This window comes from Aulonocara stuartgranti, assembly GCF_965226115.1.
Source record: "Aulonocara stuartgranti genome assembly, chromosome: 23".
Lineage (NCBI taxonomy): Eukaryota > Metazoa > Chordata > Actinopteri > Cichliformes > Cichlidae > Aulonocara > Aulonocara stuartgranti.
In genome coordinates this window covers 23,786,868-23,811,851 of record NC_138958.1, presented here as the reverse complement: position 1 = coordinate 23,811,851, position 24,984 = coordinate 23,786,868, and the positions used below count along the sequence as shown (strand labels likewise).

The window sequence follows — 24,984 nt, the reverse complement described above, 5'->3', positions numbered from 1 at the left end:
TGCAGTTCTGTTGAAGAAAGATGTTGAATCTATTTAATTATTCTTGAAAAATAATTTATTTCGGTGCGTTTTTTTTTCACACTGCATCAAATTAAAGTTGATTACGTCGATTAAGCATCATGAGGTGGAGGGTGGGGGATGGTTCCCTTTTTTTTTTGTGCTGGGAGTTTGCAACCCTATTAGTTAGGTTGCTTACTCTTTAAAATACCAGAATAGGGAGGATGGAGTAGGTTTAAGTTTATTAGATTGATCAGTATTGCTGAACTAGGAAATATTTTGGGTGCAGTGTATTTTTTCCATACAGGTATAACAGAATAGCTTTAGTGTTTTATTTTTTTAAACTTGAGTTTGAACTTATACAAAATGCAGCAAGATATTAAAAAACAGTTTTATTGATTAAAAACACACTATATCGGATTCATATCGGTATCGGCCAATATCCAAATTTATGATATTGGTATCGGTATCGGACATAAAAAAGTGGTATCGTGCCAACTGTAGTTGGTAGGTGGTTGCTAGGCAACATGATGATGGTCATTGTCTGAGATATAGATAAGAACCATTGGGGGTCTAAGGATTTTTTGCTCAACTGGAGATTTCGTGGATTACAGTGAGATATACATGAAGAATATATATCACCAATGTTTTTAAAAGTTTATAGTACGAGTAACTTCTTTCAACAAGGACAATTAAAGATGTGGTAATGACAACTAGTCTCAGAATTCCTTTAAGAAAAGGCCCTTAAACACATTGTACAATAATGTAATTCTCTAAGTTTTTCTAAAAGGCCAGCTGTGGCTGTACAGTACCTGGTCTGTGGTGGATGTTGGAAAAGGAGCCACATTTAGCGGTGACATGGCTCAGGTCGATCTTCTTGGTCTGGATTTGGATCTGCGAGCAGTGGCACATTGCACAAATTCACCTTTAATTGCTTTGAATGTGAATAAAACACAAATAACAGGCATGAAATGCAATGAAATGAAAGCGACAGGTTTCAAAAAGAGAGAAAATGAACGTGGTGAGATGACATGAATCTCTAGACAAAGGCGGTGTGAGTCAATCAACCGCAGTCCACAGAAAAGCCACAGAGAGGCTGATGTCAGATCCCTGGAGGGGAGGTTAACATGAACGCAAGCAGTGACGGTGCAGACATCAAACAAACACAGAACACGGGCGCTACTGTGTGACGCTACGGGGAGCAGGTGCTTCAATTAAACTTTATTGTCCATGGGTGATGTGAATTAGTGCGAGCATTGTAAACAAGAGAAACTGACAGCCTTGCAGGCTGCAGAGGGAAGTGGTTTATGTTATGAAATATATGCACTATGCAGACATGCTGTATATTGTGGCCCAGGTGAATGCACAAAGATTATACAATTGTAAATGTTTTTGTTTCTGAGACACAAAATACAGCTAATGAAGACGAACACACTCCACGAGGACGGCTCACACACACATCTTAATGTGAAGTGTTATCAAGAACGACAGATCTTGGATGAGATGATTTTCTGCTAAGTCACTCACGTTTCCCCCGCCTGCCGCGTGCTGGATTTTGTCCAGGGAGCCACATTTAGACTTAACGTGGCTAAAGTCCAGCTTAACGCTTGGAATCATGACCTGTGGATGACAGGTTGACTTTTTTCTTTTAAAAAAAACCCAAACAGACAGAACACACAGGGTCTCTCACACAGCCATGGAGTCGAGGGGCTTAATAAAAAAAACCCTTCCTACTTCCCTGCTTAAAATAATCCTGTAGAGGCGTCCCAGGTTTACATCAGTCTGTCGATGCCCACTTTAACTCGAGTGCGCTTGAATTCAGACTGCATGAAATGGGCTGAAGCCTATGCAGAAATCAAGCACCAAGTCTCAAACGTGAAGCGCACGAAAGAGTTTACTTCCCAGTGTGCAACATCCACAATTTTTAAAAATTAAAGAAAAATCAAATCTACCAACAGCTAGCTCTGCAAGCTGCTTTGCAACCCACCTCCACCCCAGTTTCCAGTCTATGCTAACTTTCCTGTTATACACTAAACAGTAAACAGTGCTAACTGAAAAAAAGTAACATAGGCGTGCTACACCTTTGGAAATAAACCCCTTCTCTTTTGCTTGTCCGAAACAACGTATTGGCAGACGGACAGATGACAGACGCGTGAACACATAATAGTAGCATGACAGAGTGCCACGACAGCCCCAGCTGAGAAAAAAGAGAAAGAGAAATAAGAGAAAGAGAGAAAAAAGAGAGAGAGAAAGGCGTACATACATTGCCTCCTTTGGGCGAGTGCTTCAGATTATCCTTGGAGCCACACTTTGGCTGAATATGACTGAAGTCCAGCTTCTCGTGTAAAATGTGAACCTAAAATAAAATTGGATAATTATGATAATAATAAAAAAGAAAAAGAAAACACTGTATGTGCCTCATTTAGATAAGTGTGCAGTGAGGGGTCGGGGTCTGTTTGCGTGCATCATTAGAACTAACAATGCTTTTCTTCGTGGTGGTGTATACAGCTCTGAGAATAGCAGTGATACGAATGTTTAATTCCCACTTTAGTGTCTCTCGCTTTGTCCCTTTGTCACTATAGACTTATAATAGACAATAGTCTTCCAGGTTTCTTTACAATCTGACTTCCTTCTAATCGTCCCCTGCTGGTCATTAGAAGGAATGCAGTCTGGCTTCAGTTTCAGAGTCGGCCTTTTATATACAGTCTATAATGACCAGGATAAAAAGGTGCAAGAACCCCAAACAGTGGTGCTACAAACTGCTCGACTCTTATGTTGTAACTGAGACTGCAGTCACGCCCAAGAAATGACCTTCCAAGAATCTTTTACAGAGGACAAATTTGTGTTATTCTCAGAGCTGACCTGGAGGCAGAAATAATCTCACTGGTCAAGTTAAGCCTCACTGTGAGTAAGAAAAACTGAAAGATTGAGTTTCTTTCCTGAGAGATGCTCAGACTGATGCTCAATAAAACGATCAAGATGTTATAAATATGATGAGGATCAAATCTGCAAATAGAAAACAAGAAAACGTATTTTTCCCCTGCATTAGTAAAAACCCAGCAAACAGTAGTTTTGCTTGTACAGCAAAAATAAAATAAAGTAATAAAAAGGGGGACTGTCTCCACTGAACTGACCTGGATTCTTCCGACAGCTCTGATGTTGATTTATTCCCACGTATAACAACATGTGCTGTGTTTAGAGGTTATCTTTCTCATTCCTTCTGTGGCTGTTTCAGCTCAGAGGTTTCAGCCTTTCTGCAAGGTCGACCAATGACAGAGCGAATGAACTGAACTCAATGACGGCCCTGTTTGGTTTATTTTAAAAACATGAACTAATTATGTAAACTCGGAAAATCACAATACTGAAAACAGAAATACCACATTTACTGTTTTCAGGTCTCTTAGTGTTTCTTTAGTTTTGAGTCCAGTCCTTGTACCGGACCATTTTCAGAGGAATGAGCCACTTAACACTGACCCAAGAGTCATTCTAGCTCCTGTAGACTTCAGTCTAAATAGAGTGATTTTGTGTGGAAGAAAAGCTTCTCTGTGAGCAGAAGCTAATATGAAAAGATAGAAAATGGTCCTCTAATGTTTCTGGTCTATATATCTGTCTGCGCTCCTGTGCCGCTCCGCTAAGCCGTGCGTCACCGAGCCTCATTAAAAATTTCTGTCCCTCTGTCAGTTTTCTCCCCAAAGAAGTAAGGAGAGCTGGCAGTGAATCGACTCCACCTCCATATATCACAGGGTTAATGACCTCACCAACACAGCACTGTGGGGACATTAAAATGATCAGTTACACCCCAAAGATTAACAAGGAGATGGTTTCTGTCTCCTATCTGCATGCAGTCCATGTGTTATTTTACGTGTGAGGTACGTCATTGCAAAGGAACATCTCTCAGTTATTCTAACAGCTTGGCCACCTTGAGATCCTCTAAAATTTTTATCTCGTAGGTTCCTAAAAGACATCTTTTTCTGAAAGTCAAGGGTGGATAAAAGGAAGAGAGATGATATATTTTTATGCTGTGACCTTGATGTGACTCCTCCATAGGTAATTCTGCACGCTTGAAATTATTAATACCCAGAGCTGGAAGGGAAAATCCTGCACAGTGACGAAAGCAGCTCCCTCAGGGGCAAATGCTTTTGCAGGCTGGCTGCTCCTTGGAGGCGGTGTTTTCTTAGGAGGAAGGCTTTATGTTACAAAAACAAAACAAAAAAACTTTGGGAGAGCTGAAGGTCACCGGGGAGAAAATTGTTGGGAAAGAAAGAGGAGGAAGACGGAGGAAGAGGGGAAAGGATGCAGCTGATGACGATTCATCCAGACTGATGGAGATGACGGTGGACAGGGAGAGGGCAGAGGACAGTCGGAGGGAGGCAGACACACAGACGGTGGGTTAGAGGCACACCAGACAGTGAGCGAGAGCAAACGCAGAGCATGAGGAGACTATTTGAGCATTTTATGACATCTCTAGAGAGAAAAAGGAGATAAAAACCCATCCTTTTAAAGCTGCCTATTTTTTTTTACTGGTTTGCAGGAGCTGTTTAAGATTTTTCTAAACTCTGATACTCACAGAGCATCCAGTAATACTGAGTCATGATAATAGACAAAAGGATGGATTTAAAAAATCTCTTAAAAATAGTCAAATGTTTTGACTGAGGGAAATAATACAAAGAACGGACAATAATTCAAGTTAAAAACAGCTGTGAAATCGTGATTGGTTTGCAGTTTAAAGTCTTGTGCAGCCTATTTTATTTTAAAATGTGTACTTTACTGCCCCCATGTGGCAGAATTATGTACACACATAATACTTATAAGGACAGAAATCATTAATCTATGGAAATCTGTGCTTTTTCTACCTGCAGATGTTTTCCTGTATTTCTGTGTGCTGCAAAGACAAAAGTCACTCTGTGTCTCAGGGCTGCTTGTTACCTGTCCGCCCTTTGGCTGATGCTTAATGTTGGAGGTGGAGCCGATCTTGGACTTCACATTCTTCAGGTCAGGCAGAGGCTGATTGATGACCTTCAGCTGCCGCTGGACAGAGGATGGAGATTTGGGTGGGGTTCGGATCACTGCCACCTTCTTCTCCTGGAGGACGCTGAAGGACTTGGGCGTGTGGCTGCCCGGGGTGCGCGAGCCGGGCGTGCGGCAGGAGTAGCTAGGGGGCGTGCCGGGTGTGACGGCGGAGGAGCCCGGGGTGGAGGCGCCACTGTGGACTGATCGGGAACGCGCCGAGTCTGTACCTTAAGAGAAGAGAGGGCAGTAATGAGAAGACGAAGGAGGAGGAATGAAAAGAAAACCTTCAAACTATTGGATAGAAAGGAGTGATCCTTCATCTGCTTCTTATGATGATGATGATGGAGGAGAAACACAGCACTGAAAAAGACCTGCTCAGTTTCCACCTAAGCAAACAGCCAAGATCACACACAAGTGTTTGCCCAGGAGCCTGAAAGCACAAACACAGGCAGCTGAATTCATTTAGCTACTGGTGGCTTGTTGCTGCGTTACCGGGGAAGAACCAATAAGATTTTATCCTACATGAGAACAAGGAACACACCTGTTGCTGTGATCCACACCTGCTTTTCTGATAAGATAACTGCAGGGTGGATAAAGCCTATTTAGACACGCTTTATAAATACCTGTTTCCAATGGAAACTAAAGCTTTTTCCCAATTTGTATCACCCTGACCTTTGAACTATGACCTTGAAGCACTAAAATTGGCTTCTATAAGCTGTAAAAACCTGAGATTTTTGGATACATTCATGCAGTGTGTGGTTTTGCACATCTTTATGGCACCATTGTGATGTCATCGTTTGAAAAAATAAAAAGCGTGTCTAATGTCCAAGAGCTTAGGAAAGCCTGGAGGACTATTGCTCAAGAGCACTTTAAAAGAATTACAAAAAAGTCTGGCACCTTGGAAGTAAAATATAAAGAAATGAGGGGTGGCTCAAGACTTTTGCACAGACCTGCAAAGTGTTGTGCTAACATATGAGGTCAATCGATCAGTCTCATGTTCCAGCGGTCCATTGTGGAAGGCACAAACATACTAAATTTACCTTCTTACAAGCAGTTTTTCTGGTCTTAAGGATCACCTGTATCAAACATTACTTCAGCTGCTGTTCTGTGTGATTACCCTCTTTGAATTTCTTGGGGAAATAAATAAATAAAATAAAATCTATTTACTTTTTTGGTACAGTAGAGCTACTCAAAATATGGGACACTGTCTCGATGCATGTGGACGAGAAGTCAAGTCTCACATAAAGGGGGACATCTTCGACCCTTCTCGGAACAGGGCAAGATGGCTTTGTACCAGAGGAGGAGAAAGAGGAGATCCTGGTACAAAACCAGGCAATAAGACAAGTGCATCCACAGACCTGACAAGTTTTCTGCTGGTTGAGCGGTTTGATTAAATGATACCCAGAACAGCTGAATTGTGCTTGTTTATGAAAAGGGTAGTACACACTGCTGAATGAAAACATCTTTCCGGACACCCAAAAGGCCAGATTCATCGCATTTTAACCATTTGGGTGAGAGTTTTCTGATGATCCAGCCCCATTAAACTTGCATGAGGTAAACAAGGCTGGCCACTGAGAAAGAAACAGAGATATCTGTTGCCATTTGAAACATTTCCAATCCAGTTCATGTTTGTTACACAAAAACAAATATGCTTTTCTTTCAAAATCAAGTGACCCTAAACTTTTGTGCAGATTACTGTCCCTCCCTGAGCCAAGCTCTGCCTGAGGTTTCTTCCTGTTAAAAGAGAGTTTTCCTTCCCACTGTTGCCAAAACCTTTCTCATAGGGGTTCATCTGATCGTTGGGGTTTTCTCTGTATTACTCCAGGGATGAAGGGATGATGCTCTCTTCTATGGAAAATATAAGTCCTTATCTTATAGTTATTAAAGCAAACAAGCATAAATAAACTGTATAAACTAATAAACAGATGTCGATGAAGATGGTGTGAAAGGTCTAAAAGGATCTACTAGGTGTTCTACCTGCCATACTAGGGGCTCTTCCAGACCTGGTGTCCGCTGTTCGGAACGCTTTACAGAAGAAGGGAATAAAAAGGGAAAATCAGGGGTAAAACAGCAGGTGGGAAGTGGAAGGTGTTGGGAGTTAAAGTATAATACAAATAATCTGGTGAGTAAAGAAGCAATTAATCTGGGAAGCAAACAATCTGAAGGTTTTGGACCGTGGAGATTCTTACAGGTTGGCCTGGAGGGGGTGCTGTTGTCCTCCTGTTCAGCAGCTGGGATGTGGCGTGTCAGAGACTTGGCCGGCCTGGGGAGGGATGACTTCTTCTCGGGGCTCCGGTACGCTCTCTCCTGGATTAACAGACACACAGCAGAGTTGAGATGCAGGCTGAGGCATGCACATGCTGGTCACAGCCACCCCTCAACCTTTGCTTTTATCCCCCACCCTCACTTTACCTTCTCCACCCATTTCTTAGACAGAGGTGATGGGCGTGAGCACGCGGAGGAGGGACGGGCCTCGCAGAGCTCCGCCTGTATGAGGGGGCTCCGTTTAAGGCTACAGGCAGAGCCGGGCCGGGGGGGCTCGCGATCAAACCCCCGACGCTGCACTGCCATCTTTAATACAACCGCCCTCGTGGGGCTCTTGACCGTGACCATGACAACAGGGAGGAAAGGCATGCAGGGTAGGTGGAAGATGTTCAGGATGGAAAACAGGCATGACAAGCAGATGGAGAAATGAAAAGTTGAGACAGGATGGAGTAAAAATGCAATGTGTTTATTTGTGGCTCATACACAAACAGTCTGTTTGTGTACGTGTGTGTTTTGATCTAACCGAACATATCTAAGAACATTGTTGTCTTTATAAATATGCCAAATGAACCACATGAACATTGGATTATTATTATTTCTGTTTGGTTTAATAATCTTTAGGAATGAAATGAAAGGAACAAGAAACAGAATTTGGCTGAAATCGTTTGAATGAGCTGCGTCGCTCGTTGCTGCACATCATAAGTGTGTTTTTAATGGTAAAATGTAAAATAATTTTGCACTTTTGATGTCTATACTCACAGATTTTCTCTGTCGAGACTGACACAAGGACAGAAGCAAGCATGCAAGACAAAATGATTATGGAGAGAGAGAAAAGCAGACATGCAAAAAAAGAGAAGAAAGCCCAAAAACAAAACAGAAAATATGAAGACGCCATGGCCTAAAGTCGTACAGAAAATGCACTCACCAGCCACTTTGTTAGATAGAACTTTTCAACTGTTTGTTAATGCAAAAGCAGCAAATTACATTGGAGCAACTCAGTGCATTTAGGTCTGTAGATATGATCAAGCTGCTGAAGCTCAAACTGGGCATCAGAATGGGGATGAAAAGTGATTTAAGTGACTCTAAATGAGGCATGGTTGCTGATTCGATCTAATTTTCCAAGCAACCATCAGTAGTGTTTACAGAGAATGGTCTGAAAAAAGAAAATATCCAGCAAGTGGGTAAAGATGCCTTGTTGATGTTAGAGGTCAGAGGAGAATAGCCAGCCATTTGAGCTTATAGGAAGGCAGTAACCCCAAAATAAAAAGGCACACATGGGAATCACATGGGAATCCAGGTGAGGGGTAGCCAATAAGAAGAAAGCGGTCTTTTAGGGATCAATATTACTGAGAGATGATGAAAACACTCTTGGAATAACCTTAACTTTGTGAGGATTTCAATTGAAAGACAAAAAATAATAAACGTTGACTTGTTATACTTACAGTGGTCCTCTCCCTGGACTGGTGGGCCACACTGAGGGGCTGATGGTGCTCCACACCTGTGAAGCAAACATGTTCATCAGTGTGACACACACAAATGCACATTTGCTGAATACAAGGTGAAAAAGTGGACATATGAGCACATTCATATTACAGAAGCACCTTCTGTACACGTATCACGACATTTCACGTCACCCTCACTTCGCTTGTTGACAGAACACACAACCTTCAAACATGCGGCCATTTTCAGGAGACATACACACGCACACAAGTGTTAAACCAGAGTTATTCAATACCAGTCACAATGAATAACATCATCACTGAGCAGAAAAAAATAAAAGCATGAATTTGAAGCAGAGCGGGAACAAATACTCCATGTTTGACAAAATGAGAAAAAACAAAGCATGTTTAAAGCTTTTAGAAAAATAAAACTGAAAAAGAAACCCAAAGCAGACCAGACATGACAGAACTTTAAAAAATAAATCAGCAGCACATGATGTTTGCCAGCTACACTGCACCTTGCTTGATTCCTCAATGAGCCATCAATGGAGAGAGAGCAAAGACATCAAACGCCACATATCCAAAACTGATTTACATTTGAAAAAATGCTTTAATTATTTGGGTGTTGCTCTCTCTCTATCCACGGCACTGACTCCGGGTGAAAAGTGTTCACCTGTGGCCTTGCGTCTAGCAGAGCCGTGAAGCAGAGCAGGCCTAGGATGTCTGGCCGCCGCTTTGGCTACACCCTTTCGAGACGGGGAATGACTTTGGAGGGCTGACACCTTACTCTGGTCAGCCCTCCTGATGCCTACTAGCAGAGAGGAGAGACAAGGTTATACCGACATGCATACCTCGGTTAGATGACAAGGATTATAAATTTCAGGCGTAAATACAGAATTGGAACCTTTTTTCTTCTTTATCTCCTCTCTTGGTGGATGGTGGCTCAGTACTTTGCGGGATACTTTAGACTCAGTGGTGGCCCTTGATCTGCCGGGGCCCCGTTTAGCGGGTCTGTCCACCACCACAGGCTTATTGGTCGAGCTCTGGGGCTGAGGAAGGGCTTCGATTTGCTCAGTCATAATACTTTTGTCATCATCTGCAGTGGAGAAGGATCAACAGAGGGCTAATTCTCCACGCTCCTTGCTAGCTAGGAGCTAGCTTAGCACAAAAGACACATTTCCAAACAAGTTTTCTGGTGCTAGCAAGTTTTTAAACCAAAATTATTAAACTAAATAAACATTTAAAGGCTTTTAATCTTTTTTTAAACAAGTGATTTATTAACAGGTTTACTCTGGGTACCTTGTGAATCCATCCAGCCACTGTCTGTATCTAGGATGGACACGTCCATGGTGGTTTCATCGTTAGGTGCTTGATCGGTCTGGCTAAGAACATCCGAGGTCTCCTCCTCCACCTTCCTCACCTTCTTTCCATCCTCTTCTTCTATCATTTTATGATCTTCCGTTCCTTCCTTTTCCTCCTTTGTTTCCTCTTTCTTCACCCCTTCGTACTCGTCTGTCTTCCCTTTCACCTTATCTGTGTCTAAGTCCTCTTCTATTTTATCTGCCTCCATGTCTTCTCTGCCTCCTTCCTCTGTTTGCTGTGTCAGCTCGTGGTCAGAGCAGGGAGACAAGTGCGAACTGTCTGTTGCAGGTTCGTCACTGTTTTGGGCGCTGTGACTCCATTCTTCTGCTCCAGACTTTGGATCTTCTTCCAACATCTGGTCATCCACCATCAGTCTCACTTGTTCTGTCTTTTGCTCTTCCTTCCCAGCTTCTTCAGTTTGACTCTTCCTTGTTTCATCCGGCTCTTGGGCTTCTTCCATTATCTCTTGAGGCTCCTCTGCAATCTCAATATCATCTTCCTCCTCTGCTTCTTCATCTATTTGTGCTTGAGGGATAATGATGATCGGAGAAGATATTTGGAGCTTCGGTGAGCCTTTCACCAGACTGCTTTTTTGCTGCTGGTTTTGGTCATTTTTCTCATCTGTGTGCTTTGTAGTAATTAAATCCTGAGCAGTGTTTGAGGTCTGTTGCCCACTTTGGATTGTCTTAGCTTTGTCTGTGCTCTCTTCTAAAGACTGAGATAATCCTGAAGCCAAGTCTTTGTTTGGCATTTCTGGTTCATCACTTCTTTCTTCAGATTCTTTCTGCTCAGGCTTCAGATTTTCTTTGTCTAACTCTGACTGTTTATTATCAACGTTTTCAGATGCTTTTAGCTCTGATGGGTCATCTTTCTGTGCTTTCTCTCCTGCAGTTTGGGTTTCTGATGATGTGTCATCTGGGGACTTGGGGGTTGTTGGAGTTGGAGGAACCTTGGTTCCAGTTTCTGTAGGCGCGAAAGTGAACGAACTGTCTGGTGGGATAGGTGAAGCTTCTCTTGATGGGTCTTTTTCAACATCTACCTCAGGGATAGCTTGAATCTTTATGTTCCCTGGCAACCCAGTCTCCAAACGAAATTCACTCAGTCTGTCTTTTGAAGTAGTCATTGGGATTCTTAGCCGATCCGGTTTTATTCCACTGGTTACAGCTTTTTCAAGGATCAGGTTAGACTTTACTGGTGAGCCTTTCTTTTCTACCACTGGTATTTGAGAGATCACAGGGGTAACCTCTTTGTAATCTTGTTGTTGTATTCCTTTTGAAACATCTTTTGCTTTCAAATCCCCTAGATCCTCCTCTACTTCCCCCTCTACAGAAGGGAAACGCTGGTGTGGAGAATCCCCGGGACTGGGTACATCAGCGGGAGAAGGCATGGGCCCTGAATACTCACTGAAGACACAGTAGCCCACCTCCTCCAGCTGGTTTTCTTGTGAGAAAACACTTGGGGCTTGATCTGTCAAGGCAAGCTTGGCTAAAGAACTTCCCACAAGGGCAGATACATTGGCGGGCACTGACTTTCTTCTCATGTAGTCAACCTCCATCCTCTCCAGGGATGGACGAGGTAGGGCACCAGCCAGGTCCAACATCTCAGAGAGGCTTCCTGATTGTTTAGAACTATCTGTGTGCTTATCATAAGGTAAGGGCTCATCTGCCACGGTGGGGATATTTTCAGGTGTTTCAGTGTTAGTTGGGGTAATGGAGACAGCTGGTGGAAATGTAGGTGGATGGCTCACCACAGATGGAGTTGACGGATAAACCTCTGATTCATCATAGCTTCCACTGATTGGATACAAGCTTCCCATGAAGATCCTTGATTTCTCTTCCTTCACCGTCTGTCCGGCTGAAGACCCAACAGTAATGTTCAAGGAAAGACTTCTTTGTTCCAGTCCCAGTTTACCAGAAGATGTGTTGACATTTTGCTTTTGTTGTTTCTCCATATTCTGCACAATGTTTTCATCATCTCCACTTAATTTTGTCTCTGCCGTTGTGCTGAGCTCATAATAGCTCTGGGTTTGTGGCAACTCTTCTTCTCGACCCTCCATGGATGTGTCAAAGTAGGTTTTTGATCCTGACACGTGTTCTACAAAAACATCCGATCTGTCAAGTTCTGGACTTGACGTCAGAGTTTCTTGCGAAAGGTCTGTTTTTTGAATATCAGTGAGCAGTGGTGTGTCATGCAATCTACAGTCATTTGCACCATGCTGGTCCTCCTTATTAACCGCCTCAAAAACATCAGTTTTTTCTTTGCTTTCATTCATATTTGACCCTGACTCACTTGGTAAGATAATTCCTGCTTCTTCTTTTTCTTCTGCCATAAGTTCTGATGAGGCCTCTGTCACAACAACTTCTTTTGCTTCTTTTTCTTTAGACTCTGAAAGTAATTTTCTGTCAGTGACCTCTTCCTTCCCACCCTCTCTGTCTTGATTACCCTGCTCTGTTGAGGAAGTGCAGGGGAGAGGTTTCTCTCTATCAGAAAGAAGGGGAGGGCCAGTCGAGGCAGGTTCTTCTCCTTCTGCCTTTGCTCTTTGTTTCTCAGGTGGTTCATCTTCCTTCATAGTGGACTCACAAGATGGTTTACTGACTCTCTCTTCTGGCTGGGCTGCGAGTTTGAAGGATACTGTACAACTTTGTGTCGGGTCATGTTAGCTAAAAGCTTTGCTTGCAGCATCCACAAAAGCTAGCCAATACAGTCAAGCCGGCGCCGTCTGCACATAGATACAGTAGCTCTCCATCAAGCAATACACACAGCACAGTGTATTTTGTGGCAGGCCACAACAGCACAGAGGGGGGATCACAGCACCTAATATAGCGTGCAGAACTGGAATGAAGGAATGAGTTGCATGATGTTAGATGACAAGAAGAAAATGATACCCGAACACACTGAATTCCTATTGCAATACAGGAGGATTTATAAAATATGGTCATCAACATGGTGATCAAAATAAGTTACTTTTATTTGATGTATAAATGGTGTTACTGCAATTTCTACTGCAAACATTGGCATACTGTGGATATGAATGAATTGTTACAGTGCACAAATTATAAAACTAATATTTGCAATATAATCTTTATTAAGTTTCACAATAGTGATGAGCAATGAGGGTGAATCTTATTATCCTAAGTGTGTTTTTAGCAACAATAGGAAATTAACTTTTGCTCTGGGATGAAATGAAAACAACAGTGAAACTGAAAGCAGTGATACAACAGACTCAAAATACATTCAGGACTGATTTGTGAGGCACCCATACATGTGGGTACTCTCAGAAACAGCTGCTTCACACACAATTATTCCAGCAAAACCCACATAAAAAATATAAAGAGCGATAATTCTAGCAACAATTACATCTACAAGGCTTTACAGTTTAGACAATGATATTTGCATTTGCAATGTAGCTGGCAATACAAAGGTGCAGAAATGGATTGACTGTAATGTGGTTGATCGGGCGTTCTGATGTCGCTCCGATGGAAAGCAAATGGTAATGTTTTGGATGAAAAAGCACAAACTCAAAATGCTGCCACGTCATTTTGCAACTTCAGGTATTGAAGCGGAAGCTTAAGGATTTCAGGGCAACAAAGCTGCAGGAAGGCTGGCAGCAAAGCCTCAGTTGCATTACAGTTCATTAAGAGTTTTTGAACCCGCTACAGAACACAAGAGGAGCATGCAAAATAGGTTACGGGCAGACGTACACTCACGCTGTACTCTCACACAAACTGTATGCACACACAGAAAACCACACACACCTTTTTGTGATGGGTTGTGATCACCTTGATGACTTCCTCCATTGAGGGCCTCAGGGGTTTGGGCTTGCTGGAAGCCCAAAGCCTGGGGCTCTGTTAAATAATTTGTTTGTTCTAAGAGCAAATCTCTTGGCTGCTCATATGTCACATCCTCTTGGTGACTGTTGAGCTCCTCTGGAGCCTCCTCCTTCTCATCCTGCTGTTGACTGACAACCTCTACTTTATCATCTTTGGGCGGGGAAGGAAGACGCATAGATGAGACATGGAGGATGACAAAACTGGGATTACATGGTTTACAAGATACTTTCAGCTCTGATGGAGATGCATGGGATGCAATCGACAAGACTTCTAGCTTGGTCTTTATAATTAAATACATAATATTTAATGGTTTGCATACTAGATGTAGAAGCGGTTACAGCATCTTACTACAATAGTATATAACAGTATATAACAGGGGTCCCCAATCCCAGTCCACGAGGGCCGGTGTCCCTGCAGGTTTTAGATGTGTCCTTGATCCAGCACAGCTGATTTAAATGGATAAATGACCTCCTCAACATGTCTTGAAGTTCTCCAGAGGCCTGGTAATGAACTAATCATGTGATTCATGTTGACCCAGGGTGAGATCTAAAACCTGCAGGGACACCGGCCCTCGTGGACTGGGACCCCTGCTCTAAGCCATCTGTCTTTTTATTCATAGACTGTACGTAAAAGATGGGCATAGCCTCTGTGTCGGAAAAGTGCCTTAAAGTTAAGTCGGTATTTGTATTTTGAGGTTATTTAATATAAAAAAAGGGATATTGTACTTATAAATATGCATAGATAAGTTATTATTAAGCTATTAAAAGTACATATGAGTGGGTGCTGGTTTGTGGAAGCTGCCATGTCACCCTGCCATCTTGAATGCAGTTGCTAGGAAGAACGGTTTATATATTTGCCCATAACTGACAATGAGCTGGCTAAAAATAACAACAGCTGGTTATAGGCTAATAAAACTCACACTTTACTTCTGATTAACAGTTTGATTAGGTTCTTACATGGTATGAGAGTTTATTCACTAAATGTCTGAGTCCAACAATGTTACATTCACTTCAAAGAAAGTTTCACTAACAGCAGGTAACAGAGGCTAATAGCAGCTAAGTGAGGCTAACAGCAGCACTCACTAACATAAAATTTCAGGATAGCCTCAATAACTGACCTCAGTATCACTGTCATTGGAGAGAAATGATCTTCCTTGATTCACTGACCTGTATTGACCTCCTTTCACAAAGTTTTACAGCCTCCTTCTAAGTAAATAAAGCACGATGCCTCTCACCCAGCATTGACAGCTGAGGTAAACAGTGGCCTAACTGCCTACACCATCGGGCGATCTGGTCCGGAGTTGCTTTTGCCGTGTGAGAGCACTTACTACAGGTGAATAGTGCCCAAAGCTTTTGAGGTGACTACAAAATATTAAACTGATTGTTAATTGACTGTATTAGATTTCCTTCTTTTTCCTTATTTATTGCTAAGTGTTGATATTATTCAAGTATCTTAAAATATAGTGTGTACAACATTGCACTTCTTACACACACAGAAGCAGAAACATATCGACCAGCCTCGTCGGTTATGGGGTACAGTCTAATTTTAATATTTTTTATCTGTCTTTGATGACTAAAACATGTTTGTCCTATATCAATCCTTGATTGCAATCTACAATTTACTGAGATCTAGCGGTACAAAGTTTAGATAGTATAACTTTAAACCTGTTGGCCAGAACGGGGCGACTCGTCTAGCAGATGGAACAATAACAACCTTATTTGTCACGTCTTTTACAACCCCAACAGACATTTTCCTGAAGAGTATGGCGTCTCATGTACTAGCTTCAATTCTTATTGAGTAGAAAAGCCATTTAAAGTCAACATTACACGAAATCAGTGTATGATTAAGCGCGCGACCTCAGAGTCAGATTCATTCTCTCCCACCTCAGGTTTCAAAAAGCTAAGATGGCAATGACTGAAAAAAAAGCATTACTTCACAAACCAGCTGTCAAAGTAGCTATTTCAATCTTTTTAATACGGTCTATGAGCATATCTCATTATCCCACAGATCTAAATTTCAGACACTGAGTAAAGAAACTAACCCTAAACCATGCAGTGAGACTATACAACGCTACACTTTTGTAATTGCATGCCACATGTCAAGAAGAAACACGCAGATATGTTAAATAGCTGAAAGTCAGACTTGGAAAAAATCAATACACAGAGTGAGATAGGGAACAACAGAGGAGATGCTGAGGGGTGGAAAGCAGACTAATGAAATGAAGGACTCCAGTGGCTGGTAATGTACCATTGCCTGAATGGAGGAAGAGTGTTTGTGTTGCCTAGTCCTTGTGTGCAGGGTTCACGACTCAACTAACTGTTATGTGTTTTAAACCAATGCAGGAGTGTGGACAGGACAGGGCGGCATGCTATGCATGCTCCAAACTCCTTAAAGGTGATATGACGATCAGCTGGCATGCAGACAGAGCACCGTGAAATTAAACGGTAGGGGGAAAAGGAAAGAGAGAGAGGAGGAAGAGGGTGCCCCATCTTTAAATCCTAGGGACAAGTGTGCTTGGGTGTCTTTTAGAGACTTTTGTGCCACTCTCACAGCCATTCACACCGTCAACCTGGATAGCCTGGATTGGCTTTAAGTGTGTATAGGTGTACCTTGTGCCACGGGCCCAATCTGCTCAGCGGATGGAGAGGGGGGAGGGGAGGGAGGCAAATTGGCTGAGTCATCCACTGCGAAGGAGAGAGAGAGAGAGAGACACACACACACACCGGGAAGACAAGACATGGATGGGAGGAAGGAAATGAAGACGATTCACTCTGCTGACCTTATCTCTTTGTGAGGTCTCCCTTTGAATTCAGAGCTTGGCAGGTTGTGTGTGCTTCATGAATGGTAAGTGCTCAGCACAAGACTGGACGCTTTCTCTGAGATTTAATAAGTTGGGCCTTTTGTTTGCTGCCCGTTGAGGATAAATGCAAACAGACTCACTAACTTACCCAAATGATGCAGAGAAACTCTTTTTTTAAAAAACATTTTATTAAGCTTTATAAGGCAGAATACACCCAAGATCAACACATCATAAACTTTCCAAATGTACTTGTTAGACGGTGGCACAAATATCATTGGTTCTCATTTAAATTCTAACATGGTGTTGTAGCACTGCATTATCTAAATTACATCTATATCTATATCTAAATTTCTTGCCTAGTTTTTCTCTGTCTGTTTTAAGGGTTTATTCATTCAGTTTTCTTGGTATTTATTTATTCAGCTCAACTTTTTATGAATGCTTTTAGTAAACAATTTAATTGTTTATTGGCAGCAAACATTGCTGGAACCCTTATATCATGCAGGCGCTGGACCGCAGAGAAGTGGATCTTGATGCTGTTTCCATGTAGATGTAATGCTGTCTGTTTAATGTTGTCTTTTTTTTTTTTGCAGGCAACTAATTTGGTTGAGAATAGACTTTAAACAATGTATAGTGCTTTGCAAAAGTCTTAAAGCCACCCCTTGTTTCTTTATATTTTGCTCGAATGGAGCCAGACTTAATTTTTATTTTTAAAGGGCTCTTGAACAATAGTTCTCCAGGTTTTCTGAAGGACTTTCAAGTGATTAGTTGGACATTGGCATTTTCAGTCCAGCCGTTGTACCTGACCATTTTAAGAGGAATGTTTTTGTTTGCTAGCCACTTACACTGACCTGTGAATCATTCAAGTATAAAACACTCAAGGAATGAACCAGTTGTATTGTGTCTACATATAACAGACAACTTGGCAAAGAGCCAATTTTAAATTGTATCTTTAGACACTTTGTTACTAGCAGCCTGTCATAAAAACACATAATTTGTTCTCATTTCTTTAGTTGAAACTCTGAAAAATACCAAAGATAACACAGTTTCACATAAAATAGTATTTTTGCACCAACAATGTGATTTCCAAAGAGATTTTGAAAAATTTGCATATCTCATCATGGTGTGCAGTGTGTCCTTAAAAATAATTGAAGAAACTGGGCAAAACAAGAAGTATCAGGCTTAAAAAAACCCAAACCCTAAAATATTGACTATGTTTGGAGGAGGTCAGTAGAGAGGAACGAGAGTGACAGCCGTCTACAGCCATCTGTGAAACACGGTGGAGGCTCTGTCACGGTTTGAGCTGCATGTCAGCCAGTGGTGTTGGAAGTCTTGTCAAAATGTAGACACAGAAAAGTAGCATCAGATTTTGACTGTGCAATACAATCTGGAAACGATCTGATTGGCAGCAGCTTCATCGTTTGATTGACTGGCCTCTCCACAGCCTGGAACTTAACATCATTGAAGCAGTCGATTGGCAAGAGCTTCATTTTCAGCATGACAATGATCTTAAACTCACTGCCAAAATCATAAATGTTAGAAAAGAATAAAGCTGAAGAATAAAGCTGGTCACACCAATATCGACTTTCAAGCTCATTAGAAACTTTACTGCATTTCCATGGATGTTTGGACATTTCAATAATCACTGCACCTATTTCCCATTCTCCTAGTAAAATATAAAGAAAAGAGGCTGGCTCAAGACTTTTTCACAGTATAATAATATACTGCAATTATATAATAATTTAACCCTCCAGTTTTGTGCATTTGCTGATTGCTGATGATGATTATAACTGTTCGAGACAGTTTATCTATAGCCTAGTAGGTTTATAATCATAACTTTTTTGATAACTTTTTTCCTCTTTTTGGCTACTTTCATTTTTTGCTATTTGTTAACTTTTGTGCTCAATTTCAATCCGGTCCACTGCGCTCTTAAATCTTATTGTAATTCTACTTTGTCAGACGAGTTGAGCTGATCCTTCCACTTAACACCGTTTGGGAATCACCAATTTTACACCCACCAAAGAGCCATCACTGTACCTTCCCCAATGTCCTTCTGCCTTTGTTAACACAGCTACAGCAGACTGTCCATGTTCAGCACTCATTCAATCAAAACACTTTCATTTGTTCAAGTGCCTTCATGGGATTGACTGCTCTTGCCCAGCATGATGGAGCCAATCACAATCCTCACAGCTGTAGACCCATCTGGTGGTGTGTGCAGGCACTCCAATCAATGCCATTGATACAACTTTGCATGCACATGCTTTTGCACACACTCGCAAACACACCGCACGCCTACCTGACGTCCCAGGATGCGCAGCCGCCCCGCCCCCGTGGTATCCATTCTCTCTATAGGCTGAGCTGTAGGCGGAGTAGCCATTCTCGCCATTCTCCTGGCCGTTGGAGGCCCAGTGCCCCTCTGGCTGCTGACCGTCTGCCATACCTGCCTGCTGGGAATCCGGGGAGGGGAAGGGTCACCTGTTGTGTCTAAGGGTGGGGGGCGGGAGAAAAGACAACGTATTATATAACAATAATAATAATAAACAGATGAGTCTTGGCAGAGATGAGTCTTTGCTGCAACAATAAGAGGGAGAAAACCCCCTGCGTGGTGAAGGTTACAGAATTGGCCACTAGGGGGAGCACTGTGCTACGCTGATGCTTTACCGGCCGGCCTTTGTCTCAGCATCCACGTGCTGAGACAGGAGGGAGAATATGTGCATCTCATTTGTCATGATTCATTAGTTTCTTTGTTTGGTCTTGCTTTTATCATAAAGGTGTATATGGCAACACCGCCTGATAAAATACATGCCTTCATTGTACGATTATTTGGATTAACCCCCCCTGCCTCCCCCACAGAGTGCAGGGATGGAAAAAAAGCAGGTGATTAGTAAAAAACAAACAAATTCTCTCAATTTTTAATCCAAAATATGTGACGCTCTGCTGTAGAGAGGCTATGACACCGTGGTTGAACACACCCTTGATATCCCATAAGGAGGCTGTTACCATGGCAACCACAACGGGCCTTAAGGGTAGTGGGGAGGGGGGCGTCCGGCAGATGGGTTTGACAGGCTCACCCTTTCAGTAGCAAACAAGTGCTCAATATGCACACAAATCTCGGAATATAACACAGCGACCACATTTCCACCAATTACAATAACAAAAAGCTTTGTTGCATTCAAGTACATGCTGCTGAAGTATCTACGTTTTAATCAAGCCTCACTTAAAGCTATGTTTTACCCTCCAGAGCAAACACATAATGTTGCCTCCCGTGTCTGCCATTCTCCCTAAACAGGATCATTATAAACAAGCAGCTGCAAATTATTTCATCATAACAAACCATCAAGAAGACTCCTTTCTTCTTCCTCTCCCTTCTGAGGCACAACCTTCATGCAGGCAGGGGCCGGTCAGTCAGACTTTCAGCAGAATGTTAATACATCTATTATACCCCCAAACTATGGAATAAAAATAACCATCACGCCAGCGATTGTGTCGCCTCATCCTTACACTCCTTTCCTGTCTCCTTTCCCACCCTGCAGCGTCGCATGATGACAGGCCCGCAGTGATCGGGGCTAATGTCTGCTGCAGTGTGAGGCTCAGACAGAGAGGGAGAGAGAGAGATGAAGAAGGAGTAGAAGGAAGACCTACTGACACTCAAAGATACTAGGCCAAACTGTCTGAGACTGAAAATCTCAGCCCAGGGCTCAGTCTAGTCCCAGCTGTTGCTAAGGAAGAAAACTGGTGCGCTGACAGCCACATGGTGCTCATGGTGGTTCAGAACCGCTCTGACCTGCTTTTAGCTTCTTTTTCAGCAATATTGTGCCACACTTGGCATTCACACATTGTCCCTGCAAAGGATGTCATAAACCCTGGCTGTTTAAATAAAGACGTTGAGTAAAAAAACAGGTTAATTTACAGAGTTTTGGGCCAATTAAAATCTTCAATTAAAGAGTACTGCCTGTTTACAGTACTATTAAATTACACATTGACCTTAGGAGCAGAACATGTATTTTTTCCATACTTCTTAAGGATACTGATAAATAAAATTAAAGCAAAGACATTCAAGAAACGCGTGTGGATTGGTGTGCTTCTAAACAGCATCCAGACATGATCAGGACGACCTGCTGAAGTTTAAACTGAACATCAAAATGAGGAAGAAAGGTGATTTGTTCTCCATTCTGCATCCTCCATTCAACAGTGATCAGTATACAGAGAATGATATGAAAGAGCAAATATCCTGAGGAGAATAGCCAGACTCCTTTCAACGGATAGGATGGTAACAGTAACTCAAGTAATCTCAAGAAGACCACACTGAGTGCCACTCCTGTCAGCTAAGCAGGAAACTGAGGCTACAGTTCACACAGATTTGCCAAAACTACACAACAGAAAATTGGAAAATTGTTGCCTGGTCTGGTGAGTCTCAATTTTTGTGACATTCAGATGTAACTTGATTTAAACAACATAAAAGCATGGATCCATCTTGCCTTATCACGATTCAGGCTGGTGGTGTAATGATGTGGTGGATATTTTCTTGGCACCTTTTGGCCTCCTTATGGCCTCCTTAGTACCAACTGAGCATCCTTTAATTACCACACCCTACCTGAGTATTGTTGCTGACTATGTCCATCCATTTATGTCCACAGTGTACCCATAACACACCCATCAGGTGTCAGAAAGTTCACCGAGTTCACTGTACTCAAATGGCCTCTGCAGTCAGCAGATCTCAGTCTGGTAGAGCACCTTTGGGATGTGGTGGAGATGGAGATTCTCATCATGGATGAGTAGTTGGAAATAACAACTCTTAATATGGTCTTAATATGGTGTTTGGTGAGTGTATAAACAAGCAAATTCTGATTTTTTTTAAATCCCCAGATTAGAATTATACTTAATTTATTCTGTGACCTTTGGACTTAAGTAACACTTTATACTGAAGTCACGCCAAATTGTCTATTTTTTTCTGTTGTTTGGCTTTGCCAACTCTCCAGACCTTGCTCTCCAGGCACACCCTGTCATCCTCGCACACTTAACATGATTCGACATTGCCCTCTCGCACCGGTTCCCCTTGGTTGTTTACCAGTCTTAGTGTGTTAGAAAGGGATAAAGTCTGCAGTGGCTATTTTCCAACCACAACACCAAAAAATTAGAAGATTAAATGAGGCGTATTCTGCAGTGATGAAAAGCCCTATAACGGTTTTCCTCTCATGTTTCCCACAGCAATCCCTCTCTTTTAAGACACAAGATACTTTAAGAAATACACTCTGCAGGGTTGAACAGACAAAGTGCAACAAAATGAAGTTTGATCTTTATATTTTTAGGCATTTTTTAGATACAATCCTAACAGCAATAGCACAGCATGAGGACCATCACATTTTTCTAATGCTTAGAGGGTTAGCTCAACAGCACTAGGAGTCAAAAGTGATCCGTCAAATTCCATCACATCTCGAGTTTGATGCCTTAAATGAAACGTTCCAGCGTGATCGCTCGCAGAGAAGAAGAAGAGAAGGTGTGGCAGCAAGCCAGAGGCTAATCGGACATGAGTGGGTTTCTCTTCTTCGTCTTTCTTTCCTCTTTTACTGTCATCGTCTCGCGCTCTCATGACCCCCTGCTGCGCTCCTCTCTACCTTCCACCCCCAGCATCTCATCGCACCACCCAAGCTCTAATCCCACCACATTTCCCTCCCTGTCTGCACCTCATCCCCCCTTCCAACCCCACCCCAATCTGGGTCACCCATCATGCCTCCGTAGAGCGCCACTCACATCGGAATGTCACCATCCATTTAGGATGGAGGATGGAATCTCTGGCAGCCTGTCTCAGTAGGCCAACCTGGCCTTAATCCTCTGTGGGAGAGGCCGAGTGTGTGTTTGAATGTGTGTGTGTGTTGGAGAACCTTTGTGTTTGCAGCTAGGATCAGCACGGTCACTAGGTAAGATTTTCTACACCACACTACAGATTAACAGTATCATTTAATCTCTTCTATTTGCTTTTGAGCAGACTAATCTCACGATAGTATCTACTGAATATCTGTATGAAATGAACGTGTTATAGAGATATAGATATTTTATTTATTGTTCGTGTCTTTTTTCAAGCAAATCAGCTTGTTACACGCGCATTGGTGCACTGAATGATGGCTGACTGTCACACTGAACAGAAGAACTGTGAAGTACTAAAGGACAAAAAAGTTTCCCGTGACCTGTAATCAACCCAGAATCCAGTGGCTTCCTCCTCTGGCAGCAGATGGACAGATTATGTTTTGCTGACTCAGCAGAACATGTGGCGGGGGGCTGGGGGGGTATGAAGCGTAATGAGTGCCTTCAGCGAAGTGTGAATGAACTGTGTAAATGCTGGAGAGCAGCACGATGAGCGAGGCACGCGCACACACAAACTCACAGCCGTGAACACGAGGCAGGGGTGATATCCACTCCTTACAGATTAAGTGCCGTAATAACTGGGGTAGAGGTGCCCTGAGATTATATTAGCACCTCTTTCAAAAGCACTGTTTTCTAGATAATGTTGATATTACTCAGTAAAAATACATTAAATATTTTAAATCACGTGATAATAAAACTGTAAAAAAGCTCAAGGTTGTTTGTGTCCTACTTTTTATTTATTAATACTTTAAACAATAACCTGAGTATCAAAAACTAATGTCACCAGCCTTTCTTTTTGCTGTGTTTACATCACTATGTATCTGCATTCCTATCAAATAACTGCTTCAAGAGATCTAAGTGACTGTATCCGGGTCTCCTTCCCTTTCTTTGGTCACAGTCCAGATCTGTCCATGTATCTCCTGCCAAGAAGATGAGCTAGACTCATACATGGTAAAATAAGATTTTTATCGACTCATAAAACTTGACGATTGATGATTACTTAGTTTTTTAAAATGTCTTTTATGTTGCTGCCTCGTGTCTCGGTGCTCTATTTTTTCTCTTCTCTTCTCCATCACACTCTTCCAGTCATGGTGGATGGCTGCCTCTCCCCGAGCTCTTGGGTCTCATGAAGGACTCTTACCTGTTAAAAGGGAGTTCTTCCTCCCCACCGCTGATAAGTTGTTCCTCAAAAGGGATCGTAAAATTGTGGGACTGTGGAATATAACCTCCTTAAACCTCTTTAATTTGTCAGTAATGATTGGGGTTCATATATACAGTTTTACTAATAAACTTTTCAACATGTCCACATACATGTCCCTAAAGAGGACAATATAACAACACTGGATGACTGATTTGACTGATAAGTCCTGTAAGTTTTGAGGTGGAGGCTCCATGGATCAGACTTTTGTCCAGCACGTCATAGATGCTGGATTAGATTGCGATCTGGGGAATTTTGAGGCCATTCCTGAACCATTTTTACTTTGTGGCAGGGTGCATTATCCTGCAGAAAGAGTCCACAGCCAGCAGGGAGTACTTTTTCCATGAACTGGTGCACATGGTCTTCAGTGCTTAGATACATAGTTTGTTTTCAAACCATGACACTTGCCGGTCATGTGAGCAATGCACATGAACCCAACTATCCACATGATGTAAAAGAAAACCTGATTCATCAGACGAGGCCATCTTCTTCCATCGTTCATGGTCCGGTTCTGCTGCTCATGTACCCATTGTGGGAACTTGTGGATAGAGGTTAGCATGGGCACTCTGACTGATCTGTGGCTATGCACGTTCTTCTGCAACAAGCTGTGATGAACAATTTGATATGCAGTAGCTTGTGTGCTGGATCAGACCATACGGGCCAGCCTTAGCTGCCCATGTGCATCATTGACCTGTGGCCACCCATGACCCTGTCTCTGGTTCAGTGCTGTTCCTTTCTTGTATCACTTTCAACAGAAACTGATCACTGCAGACTGGGAACACCCAGAGGAGCTGCAGGTTCGGAGATGCTCGGAACGATTCATCTAGCTATCACAATCTGGCCAGTTTGTCAAACTTGCTCAAATCCTTATGCTTGTCGTAATGGTCATAATGTGATGTCTAACTGGTGTATGTAAGTTATACTTGGTAGGTTTTAACTTAACTTTAACTTATTATTACTGTTAGTAATTTCTGAGCTAATTTCCTTGACCCTTCCAAAATTTCTCCAAGCTTGAAAAAAATCCTTTAAATTTGTACATATGTGCATTAGTTAAACACATTGCCTGCTGCAGCTGTCACCAAAACACGATGTAGGCTGAACTGATATGTGTTTATCACACAAACAAACCCATACAGGTGCTTAGTCATCATCATAGTAACCATGACAATATATTCACTTTATGTAATCTAAATGCTCCTCACTCGAAAACAATGACAACAGTAA

At 42.3% G+C, this 24,984-nt stretch overlaps 1 protein-coding gene across 9 annotated transcripts in view; it reads right to left on the bottom strand.

Annotated features, from left to right (window-relative positions):
- LOC309700300 (uncharacterized protein) overlaps positions 1 to 24,984 on the bottom strand; it is an 81,461-nt gene that overhangs the window by 4,789 nt on the left and 51,688 nt on the right. For 3 of the 9 annotated variants that reach the window (XM_082523794.1, XM_082523796.1, XM_082523795.1), the window contains 12 exons: positions 18,997 to 19,184; positions 16,513 to 16,587; positions 13,829 to 14,053; positions 8,715 to 8,770; positions 8,032 to 8,049; positions 7,420 to 7,605; positions 7,197 to 7,314; positions 6,985 to 7,032; positions 4,924 to 5,234; positions 2,261 to 2,353; positions 1,525 to 1,617; positions 810 to 891 (listed from right to left, as the gene is read on the bottom strand). In XM_082523794.1, the coding sequence (XP_082379920.1) occupies positions 810 to 891; positions 1,525 to 1,617; positions 2,261 to 2,353; positions 4,924 to 5,234; positions 6,985 to 7,032; positions 7,197 to 7,314; positions 7,420 to 7,605; positions 8,032 to 8,049; positions 8,715 to 8,770; positions 13,829 to 14,053; positions 16,513 to 16,587; positions 18,997 to 19,138 (1,447 nt within the window). In that variant the 5' untranslated portion in view covers positions 19,139 to 19,184. The other 6 variants (XM_082523797.1, XM_082523789.1, XM_082523791.1 and 3 more) reach the window with 6 other exon arrangements.